General features: G+C 36.7%; 3 protein-coding genes across 3 annotated transcripts; 1 reads left to right on the forward strand and 2 right to left on the reverse strand.

Moving 5' to 3' along the window:
- Positions 1–1,491: 1,491 nt before the first annotated feature.
- Positions 1,492–2,467, reverse strand: LOC101898912 (serine protease 1-like). Its single transcript, XM_005191249.4, has 2 exons — positions 1,909–2,467; positions 1,492–1,845 (listed from the first exon to the last, which is right to left on the reverse strand). The coding sequence occupies exons 1-2, from the start codon at positions 2,435–2,437 to the stop codon at positions 1,541–1,543; spliced, it is 834 nt and encodes a 277-aa protein (XP_005191306.1). The 5' UTR covers positions 2,438–2,467; the 3' UTR covers positions 1,492–1,540.
- Positions 2,468–4,170: 1,703 nt separating this feature from the next.
- LOC101898287 (serine protease 1) lies at positions 4,171–5,196 on the reverse strand. Its single transcript, XM_005191245.4, has 2 exons — positions 4,616–5,196; positions 4,171–4,557 (listed from the first exon to the last, which is right to left on the reverse strand). The coding sequence occupies exons 1-2, from the start codon at positions 5,142–5,144 to the stop codon at positions 4,256–4,258; spliced, it is 831 nt and encodes a 276-aa protein (XP_005191302.2). The 5' UTR covers positions 5,145–5,196; the 3' UTR covers positions 4,171–4,255.
- Positions 5,197–7,456: 2,260 nt separating this feature from the next.
- Positions 7,457–8,653, forward strand: LOC101898457 (methylosome subunit pICln). The gene is made up of 3 exons (XM_005191246.4): positions 7,457–7,692; positions 7,763–8,099; positions 8,161–8,653. The coding sequence occupies exons 1-3, from the start codon at positions 7,571–7,573 to the stop codon at positions 8,377–8,379; spliced, it is 678 nt and encodes a 225-aa protein (XP_005191303.2). The 5' UTR covers positions 7,457–7,570; the 3' UTR covers positions 8,380–8,653.
- Positions 8,654–10,895: the final 2,242 nt, after the last annotated feature.

Consider the following 10,895-nt stretch of genomic DNA (forward strand, 5'->3'; position numbering starts at 1 on the left):
TCGGGAATACGTTATAGTTGGAAAGATCATTGCAAATCGAATTGCGTCGATTTATTAATCGACGTTTATAAATCGCAATTTAATACTGAATCAGCCTACTCGCTGCAACTCACTCGTATTTATAGTTCCTCATCTATACATGCCAGTTTCGGGAATTATATTCCAGAGTATTGCAGCAACATGGCAACAATGTTCATTCGTCGAAGCACATACACAAAAAAACGAATCCATGTAAACAAAAAATGGGATAATAATTATAAATACGAGTGAGTAAGAGAAAAATTAATTAATAAATTCGCAATAAAAATTATAAAACTAATACAGATATAGGAAGAACTTTTGCCAAACGGCCAAATCTCTAATGCCATCATAGAAGTTTTATTTCGAAAAGATTAGCTTCCGGTACTCCGCCAGCCAGTACTACTTCTGGGAAAGATATTTCTTATGTAAAAATGTATTTGTAGGGGTCATGCTTTATTAGGTTTCTAGTGCTTAGGGACACGAATAAATTTTCACTCTGGCATTGCAACTCTTCGTCCATCTAGCTCTCCACATGTCAACAAAGCATTCCTGATGCACCGCCAACTTTTCCATATACCCGACATCTGCTACTCACACCTAAGTTTATACATAGAGCTTTATATAATCTAAATACTAATCAAAGACAATACCGAACTGATTCGCTCCCACTCACTCGTATTTATATATCCTCACCTATAAATCGAAGTTTCGGGAATTATATTCTATGTTATTCCAAAAAAATCTACAATACGGAACTGACTCGCTCCTACTCACTCGTATTTATATATCCTCACCTATAAATCGAAGTTTCGGAAATTATATTCCACAATATTAAAGCAAAATGGAAATCCATTTGCCAAAGCACATACACACAAAAACGAATGCATGTAAACAACAAATGAGACAGTAACTATAAATACGAGTGAGGAGAGAGGCCGATTAATGACATCAAAATTATAACCATAAAGCTAGGACTGATACATTAAGAACTCTTGCTAAGGTCAAATCTCATAGAAGGTTTTTTCGTAAAGATAAGCTTCCAGAACTCCGTCGACAGCCACATTAATCTGTCTGGGAAAGACTTATCTTATGACAAAATGTATTAGTAGCAGTCATGACTCATCATGTTTCTAGTGCGTTGGATCGCGAGTTAATACGTACATCATTCAGCCATTATAACTCTTCGTCCACCTGGCTCCCCACTTATCAACAAAGGGTATGCTAAGTAGGGCATTGTATCGCCTATTTTTTCATTTAACCGACATCTGCTGCCCGTGCTTAAGTTAATACTGAATAGCTATACATCTCACTTCAAAACCGAACAATACGGGGTCAAATCACATTTAGAATACTTGGATGGACCAAGCCCTCACATATAGAACAATAAACCTTGTGACCTCCGGATATGGAACACAACAAAAAAAAAACACCTGCATAATTTCAAAAATTACTCTTTTTTTTGATATTCAGTTCCAAAAACTTCATACACTCAACACTTTTTGGGAACTTTTAAAATTTTTTAAAAATAATAAATGCCAGTTAAGGTGTAAATCCATTCCAAATAGCTTGTTACACGTACAAAGCCAGCAGGATAACCAGCTGTACAGCCGAGGGAAGCAACAAATGATGATATGCCGACCAAGACATTATTAGATTCCAAAACCAAGGGGCCACCAGAGTCACCATTGCATGTGGAGGCACCACCGGGGGTTGACACACAAATGCTATTAGATGTGACTACCGTACTGCCATAGACAGAGGCACACTGGCTGTTGGATATGATTGGCAGGCGGGCATAATTCAAATTTGGAGAAACAGTAGAATCTAGAGAAAGGAGGGAAGGGGAGTTTTTTAAATGCAATTTCACAAACTATTCGCTCTACATACCATCCGAAGTACGACCCCAACCGGAAGCAATGGCGTATTCCCCAACATAGGTAGAATAAAATGACGAAATAGAGGGCAATCTTACGGGTTTTATGGAACTACTGTACGACACTGGGGGAATTCTTATCAGGGATATATCATTCGACAAGGACTGGGCATTGAAATTGAGATGTTGATAGATTTCCCCACCATCAACCAAAAAGCTGACTTTGGGACTGGTTCGAAGAGTACTTCCCAAATAGACTGTAACACGCGTCGCTCCACTGGTACAATGGGCAGCGGTTAGGACCCAATTTGTGCCAATCAAAGAACCACCACACCATGACGATGTGAGGAGGCTCTTTTGCAACGATAGTCCCACTTGCCAGGGGAATTGATCGGCAACGGCTTGCTGGCCATTGGTAATGCGTCCACCCAATATATCATTGTCACCGGCCGTGGCATCCATCAGGGGAACGGGTTCCACTTTGGGTGGTGCAGCCAAAGCGCTGCCAATTAGGCAAAATAATATTACTGCGGATTTTTTCATATCAACTTCTAGGAAATCGGTTTGATACTAAAATCGTTATTGACGAAAAGACAATTTTTATACATAAAAATAAGAAGGGGAAAAAATAGCAATGTTCGATAATCCATTGCGAAGAATCGAAGAAAGAATATTTGATATTGCACCTCAAATCACGGATGATAAGATAGGAGATGGTAGTCAAAACGATAATGTGAAAAAAATTGTCAAGTATTTTGATTTAATTGAATAGTTGTCTTAATTAAAATAGAACTCGTTCGAGGGCTGCTGGGAAGTGTAGGAAGGTAATATTAACAAGTAAAAAAGCAGTAAGTACGACCTGGGCGAACTTTGAATACCCTCCACCATTTGGAACGAATTTGGAAATTTTCCAAAATATAAAACTCGCTAAAAATTCTGTTAAAATCTTAAAAATATCGAATATAGTATGTAAGAAGACGTGGGCCTACATCGTTAACTGTTGTCATAAGCCATTACAATATTCTAATACGAAACGAAAAAAAAATCCGGTGAATAATGTAGCTAAAATCATCAAAATACCGAATATAGGGAATATATTCTAGTTATATCGGAGCTCTACGAAGACCTGGACCTGCATAGACAATTTTGTGTCACAGGCTGTAGTGCCTATAAGGAACTTCAAATACCACAACTCAAACAATTTCGGAAGATATTGTACCTATAATCGTGAAAATACCGCATATATAGGGAGTTACCGATATATGGAGGCTATGGGAAGACCTGGCCGTGCAGAAACAATTTTCGGTCATAGACAGTAGCACTCATTACGAAGTGCAAATAAGAAATTTAAAACAACTCCGGTGAATAATATCCTTAAAATAGCCAAAATTTCGAATATCGGGGGGTACCGTTACAAGAGATATACGATATCGTGGACCTATATAAAAAATAAACTTCCAGGGGGTAAAGTACACAAAAGGAAGTCCCTGTGTTAATTTTCGGACAATACCATTGAAAAATGTGGCTAAAAACTTTAAAATGCCGAATATCGGGGGTACCGTTGTATGGGGTCTATACGATATTGTGGACCGATATAGCCCATCTTCGAACTTGACATGCCTGCAGACAAAATACAAATGTGTGCAAAATTTTAGCTCCCTATCCTTATTCGTTTAGGCTCTAGCGTGATTACAACAGACGGACGGACGGACAGAGCTAAATCGTCTTAGAATTTTACGCTGATCAAGAATATATATACTTTGTTATGTCGAAAATTATTATTTCGAAGAATTACAAACGGAATGAATGTTCTAATCCCTTCTGCAACTCGCAAGTACTTCTCCAACAGATCACACGAAAGGCTATCTCACTGCCCTAATCCTCGTTTGGCACTGAGCTATTCGAGGAGATTCTACCCTATTTTTATTGAGGACCACGTGTCAGATAATATTATCATGCAAAGACGCATGAGCTTTGCGGCGAAAGCAAGTTCAGACATGCTTGAAATACCTAAGACCGTAGAGGACTGTCAAAAGCTTCCTTACAATCAAAAATAGGTAGGTTTTTTTGCATATCGTGGATCTGTACCAGAACTTATCGTAATGTGAAGATATTCGTGATAAATGTGATATTCGCAGGACATGAATTAATTTTTATAAAGGAAAGTTTTTTAATTGCTTTTTTACAATCTCACAGAAGAGCTGGTCTTTTGCTCCTCAAATGGCTAGCAATTTCCTTATTTCAGCAGATTTTAATCATTTTCGAATGTTTGAAAATATATTTCCAAAATTTGTCTTATTTTAATTTTTCTCTTACAAAATTAATCATTCAATTCTTTTTTCACAAAAATTGTTTTTAAATTCAATATGAAATGCCAGTTCTAGCCTTAATCCATTCCAAATAGCTGGTAACACGTACAAAACCAGAAGGATAACCAGCTGTACAGCCGGCCGAAGCAACAAATGATGTTACACCGATCAAGACATTATTGGATTCCAAAACTAGAGGTCCACCCGAATCACCTTTGCATGTAGAGGTACCGCCCGGAGTTGACACGCAAATAGTGTTGGAAGTGACCACGGTGCTGCCATAGGTGGCGGCACAGAGAATGTTGGACATGACTTGCAGGCGAACATAATTCAAATCGGTAGAGACGGTAGAATCTAAGAAATGGGAAATTTATTAAAATTCGCTTTGACACACTATTTGCTCTCTCCTTACCATCCGAAGTACGACCCCAGCCGGAAGCAATGGCATAGTCACCAGCATAGGTAGAATACGATGACGATATAGCGGGCATACGTACCGGTTGTATCGAACTACTGTACGCCACAGTGGGTATTCTTATCAGGGAAATATCATTCGACAAGTACTGGGCATTGTAACCGGTGTGTTGAAAAATTTCGCTTGCATCAACGGTATGACTGACCTTGGGACTGGTACGAACCGTGCTGCCCAAATAGACTGTAACACGCATGGCTCCATTGGTACAATGGGCAGCGGTTAGCACCCAATTTGCACCAATCAAAGAACCACCACACCACGACGATGAGAGTAGACTCTTTTGCAACGATAGTCCAACTTGCCAGGGGAATTGATCGGCAACGGCTTGCTGGCCATTGGTAATGCGACCACCAAATATATCGCTATCTCCAACCTTTGCCTCCATCAGGGGAACAGGTTCCGCTTTTGGTGGAGCAGCTAAAACGCTGCCAATTAGGCACAACCATATTACTACGCTTTTCCCCATATCACCTTCTGAGAACTCGATTCGATACTAAACTATTTTATTGACCACAAGACAATTTTTATACAAAAGAAGGAAAATCAGTAATGTTCGAAAATCCATTGCGGGGGCATTTACAAATGAAGCGCAAAAGAAAAGATATAGCACATCAAACGCCAGGTGATAAGATAGGAAGTGTTAGTTGGAACGATAATGGGTAAAGGTGTGCAAGAAATGGCCAATCTTTTCTTGATTTAATAGTTGTCTTAATTAAAATAAAACATATTCGAGGGCCTGTTGGAAAGTATAAGAAAGCAATATTAAAAGAAAAGTTCTGACGGGAGCAAAAATATTCGAATATATCCAAGAAAAATCGGGGAGTTTATGAAATTTCCTTATTTTTATGGGATTTCGAAAATGCCTCCAACCGAGAACACATGAAGAAAAGTCGAGAGTGCTTTGATTAATGCCACAAATTTTCCAAATATCCACTCTGGGAAAAAACTCAATCAGAAATTTTAATGAAAAAGAGAACCATTGAGACAAAACCAGCACTGATTAGAAAGCTTGAGGCAAACATCAATAACTTTCAATTGAATATTGAAAAGACTAATCGTAAATATCGGCTTAGAAGAAGTTGGTGATGTCACAGGATTTCGTATGATACTATCTAAAGAACAGCTGGACCTAGTCCCCAGTTAAAATCAGCAAGTAAAAAAATCACATAAATTCGGCTGGCCCGAATTCTTAATACCCTCCACAATTTGGAAAGGACTTAAATTTACAAAAAAAAAATCGTCGAAAAATTCCCGCTAAATGAAAACAGTTAAATGGGGATATACGAATACTGGCTACAGTACCGGTTCCGAACTTCAAATACGAAATTTGAAACAAATCAGGTGAATTATGTCGCTTATATCATCAAAATACCGAATAAAGGAAGGTACCGATATATGGGGCCTATATGTAATTTTTTGTCATAGGCTGCAGTACCCATTACGAACTTCAAATACGAAATTTGAAACGATTCCGGTAAAAAGTGTCGCTAAAATCATCACAATACCGAATATTTGGAGGTAACGTTATATGGGGGCTATACGAAGACGTGGACCAGGATACGCGATTTTTTTCTCATAGGCTGCAGTACCCATTACGAACACCAAATACGAAATAATTCCGGTAAAGAATGTCGCTAAAATCATCAAAATACCGAATATTGGGAGGAACCGTTTTGTGGAGGCTATATGAAAACGTTGACCCACATGACCCATTTACGAACATAACCTGCCTACTGACAAAATACACATGTGTGCAAAATTGTAGCCTTCTATCTTAGTTAGTTCGAAAAATAGCGCGATTACAACAGACAGTCGGACATTGCTAAATCGACTTAAAATTTTACCCTGATCAAGAATATATATATACTTTGTTGGGCCTGACGTGAGTATTTTGAGGAGTTACAAACGGAATGATAAAGTTAATATACTCTCCAAAGTATGGCGGGGGGGTATACAAATTAAGGAGGAACTTCTCAGCCAGCCTACAGGACTGCCTAAGGTGGTTGATTTCTGAAGATTGGAAGCAGGGAGACATGTTATACATACTTAGACAGAAATTGACATTTTTTCTAGGTTGCTGTCACAGACTCTAATTTTGTAAGATATGATCAATACAGGTATGATCGAAGTCTAATCAAAGGTTTTGTATTCGCAGAACATAGAATAATTTGATAAAACATTGGTTTTGAGCGCTGTGATTTACTTGTATGCTTCAACTGGGATAAGATAATGATGTAAAGGGACAGCAACTCAACAGCCAGTAAATTCGTCGCCAAGCAGATCAATTTGTTAGCCTAATTGTATTCCACTATGGCCGGGATCCACAGCAAAGGATTATAACTTCAGAATTCCACACCTCCTTTATTGAAGGTCGCTTGCGATTTCAACAACCATAATCATAAACTCATCTCATATTGAAATATTCGTTTTCCCATTTTCGAAATCAATCATTTAGATTAAAGAACATCGGATAGGCAACAGCAACCTTGGGGAATATTTCTTTGTCACCACAATTTCATTGGAACACATTCTTAGAATTCATTTAGGCAAGCAATTGATTATCCATAAAGATAAATTACTTTTTATTTCAATTATCACACAGTTGTAATTATTATTAACGTCCTAATACCAAATATTTCGAATTTAGCTACAATTGTTAATTTATTTTTCCCGCTTTATTTAATACAATGGTCTGTTACATTGAGATGTTGCCACATTTCACAACTGACACTGTGCGTTGCCGGCAACGGCATTTTTTACGCCGTCTTCAAACAATACAAAACGGCATTGGGTTTCATTTTTGGCAAGAAACAGAGCATTGTTTACATCGGCTATCGGCATTTTTTGCATTTTTGCACGTGAACAAAGAATAAAGGGACACAGGACACGAACATGGTAATTATTGGTCAAGTGGCTCCACCTACCGAAGGAGTGGTCTTCACCTCAGACAATGTGACACTGCGAATTGAGCAGAACACAACGGTTGGCAAGGGAAATGTCTACATCAGCCATAGGTAAGATGTCAATGATCGCCAAATGTGTGTTCTTTTTTTTTGCTTGAAACAAAAACAACGACTATTGCAGTTCCCTTATGTGGAAACCGGCCAATGAACCCGATGGCATATCAATATCATGGAAACGTATTGGGGTACACGGTACTGCTAGTGCCCCATCAAAGTGCATTTGTTTTGTGTTGGATCGTCACATTTCCTGGCCGGGCAAAACTGATGGTGGGGTAACCAATGGCAATGGTCAGGCTATTAAATGCGAAACAAATGGCGATGGCAATGGAAACAATGATGATGCAGAAAACGACGATGAAGAGGAGGAGGAGGAAGTGTTTGAAGATGCTGAGGAGGACCAGCTAACGGAATGTTGGCTTATACCCGATGATGTTAACATTGTGGATACCATGTATCAAGTAAGTCTTTGAAATAAATTAATAAACACATTTTGATATAAACTCCTTGCTCCCCCTCAAGGCCATGACTGAATGTCAAGCCTTACATCCCGACTCCGATGATAGCATATCGGGTGACAGCGACATGGAGTACGACGAGGAGGATGATGGTGAGGGCGAATTTGATGATGCCGGTGATTATACGCAATCAACTGGCAATGGTGACAATGGAGGTGTCGAAACTGCCTGCGCAGGAATCAACAATTTATCTGTTGATCAATTTGCCGATGCCGAGGAATAAAAAGTGAACACATACTGGGATACAATTTTGGATGTACACAATTTTTTTTCTTCGAAAAACGTTGACTTAAAGTCATCAACTTTGCCACATTGCATTTGTTCGACTGAAGCCGATATATTTGTAGTAATATCATGGAAAATTATATATACATGCATTATTTATATGAAATAATTACTAAAATAAAAATGAAGACTCTTATTTAAGACCTCACACAATAGTTTTAGATTTTGATTGATATAAAATATACAATACAATAAATATGGAATACAAAGTAGATCGGCGATGAGTTTTAATAAAAACGAACGACACAAAGGAAGAAAATTTTTGGGTCTCCTAGAACTCATGTAGGCATAAAAACTTTTAAAGATGTGTAAACAGAAAACATTTTAAGATATCCTATTAAGAGTCTTTCAAATATAGGTGGCTATTAAATGTCATCTATAGACAGAACTCATTTGAAACGTCTTTAACCAAAAGACCTTTTAAAGTATTTATATCCATGATCTTCTATGAACAATATTTCCACAGAGAGAATGTCCTTCTGTAGAAAATCTTTGTGTGGTTTGTATAGACGGAATTTATTTTATTATTCTACGCCTAGACGATATTTTATATATCTTCTATAGAAAGAGTAAATTTGCCTTTGAAGGTCTTCAATAAAAGTTTAAAGGTCGTCAGCAGACAGAAGACCTTTTACCAGATGGACTGGTCTAAAGCTCTGATATAGACAGACAGAATGTCCTTAAAAGGTTCTATAGACAAGATGTTTTGATGGCACTCTGTAGACAAGAAATTTTAAAGTTGTTTTTTTTTTTTTTTTTGGTTGAAAATCGTTTAATGTTTCGTAAAACTATTCTTTCATACATATACGACCTTCCAAATAACTTCTATAGACAGGGTAACAAGAGATTTAAAAGATCGTCCACATACAGAGTACATTAGGCATTTTATGGGTCTTTCAAAGACAGAATTAAAGGTATATTCATCAGTGAGATGAATTTTCGAAAGGTTCTCCATAGACAGAAAACTTATTATGAGCCTGTTTCTTTCGCATTCACATTTATATCGGCATACAGAAACAGACCGTAAAGTTTTTTTATAAATACAAAAGACCAATAAAAGAATATTTTGTAGTTGTTCTATAAAGAGGAGCATTTCTAAAGGTCTTTAACAGACAGCAGACCCTGTAAAGTTCTTTCATTGACAAAAACGCTTAGAAACCTTCGAATATGAATTATTTGAAAATGTTTCTGTAAACAGTAGTCTTTTTAAGGATCTCCATAACCAGGAGATCTTTTAAACACCCACTAGGAACAAAAACGCTTCGTAAGGATTTCCGTTGGCAGGAAAGATTTTAAAACCTCCACTGACGGCAGATCTTTCAAAGGGCTTTAAAAAGTCTGGAGTCATTTTAAATCCCTTCCAGAGTACGCTGGAGGAATGTAGAAATTTACTTTCATCAATTTCTGGCCATTCTTACCTTTTAAGCCGCTACTACGTGACTTCTACAAAAAGAAAAAAATAGGTAAGTATACGATGTTTTATCATAAAATATTTAAACCATAAATACCATAAAAATCACATTGTACACCTCGAGTTTCTTATTTTCTATTAACATTAAACAATTCGATTTTTAAACCACAAAGCTAATGCCATTTTCACTGAGATTAACAATTACACGCACGCACTCACTCGATTCCATAGCTTTATTTCACTTATAACGATAATTTAATGAGCCTTGGAAGCTATATATTTCACAATGATTTATATATACATATATTTTTTTAATAACTAACAATTATTATTTTTTCTTTAATTTATATTTCTTTCTAGCAAGGATTATAAAAACGACCCAAGCTTTTATTATTTGTAAAGACGCGAAGTAACTGTCAGAAAATGGCGCGTGACGGTAACACAATTGTTTAACGGCTTTGATATTAGGGAGGTGTTGCCACCGTATTGACATGTGTAGTAGGGCACACTAAACCAGAAAAATGAAATTTAAATAAATTAAATTTCTGACATTTTTCTAGTTTCTGTTCAATTTTGGCATACATCTTTGGAACAATATCTCAAAATTGCATTATTTAAACCGGAAGAAATAAATACATAAATATCTCTTTTAACGTGTTTTATATGTTGTTATAAAAACTGTTCATATTTTGTCTGCGAATTTTTGGAACATTAATTATAGTTTATTTTAAGAATTTAGAATAAGATTTAAACGACCAAAATATCTGCAAAATTCAAAAAATCTTAACGGTGTTGGTGACACGGACTGCTTAGTTTTGACCTATAAAGTACACTGTTTTGTGGCAATTAAAAACACATACAAATAAATAAAAAAAACACTCATTGGTTACACTAAACAAGAAAATCGCCTCATCACATAGTATTAAGTATGGTACACACTATTAAACATGAATAATAAATATTTACTAATTTAAATTCGTTATTTTGAAAAAAGTATGTAATTCATGAAAGAAATAAATGTTAAGCGCCGAAGGAAATTAAGC

This window comes from Musca domestica, unplaced genomic scaffold, assembly GCF_030504385.1.
Source record: "Musca domestica strain aabys unplaced genomic scaffold, Musca_domestica.polishedcontigs.V.1.1 15, whole genome shotgun sequence".
In the NCBI taxonomy this organism is placed as follows: domain Eukaryota; kingdom Metazoa; phylum Arthropoda; class Insecta; order Diptera; family Muscidae; genus Musca; species Musca domestica.

Coding starts and splice junctions, on each gene's coding strand:
- LOC101898912 (XM_005191249.4), bottom strand. CDS start 2,437: ATGAAAAAATCCGCAGTAATATTATTTTGCCTAATTGGCAGCGCTTTG. Junction 1,846..1,908: donor TTGGGGTCGTACTTCGGATG/GTATGTAGAGCG, acceptor TCCTTTCTCTAG/ATTCTACTGTTTCTCCAAAT.
- LOC101898457 (XM_005191246.4), top strand. CDS start 7,571: ATGGTAATTATTGGTCAAGTGGCTCCACCTACCGAAGGAGTGGTCTTC. Junction 7,693..7,762: donor AATGTCTACATCAGCCATAG/GTAAGATGTCAA, acceptor CGACTATTGCAG/TTCCCTTATGTGGAAACCGG. Junction 8,100..8,160: donor TTGTGGATACCATGTATCAA/GTAAGTCTTTGA, acceptor CTCCCCCTCAAG/GCCATGACTGAATGTCAAGC.
- LOC101898287 (XM_005191245.4), bottom strand. CDS start 5,144: ATGGGGAAAAGCGTAGTAATATGGTTGTGCCTAATTGGCAGCGTTTTA. Junction 4,558..4,615: donor CTGGGGTCGTACTTCGGATG/GTAAGGAGAGAG, acceptor CCCATTTCTTAG/ATTCTACCGTCTCTACCGAT.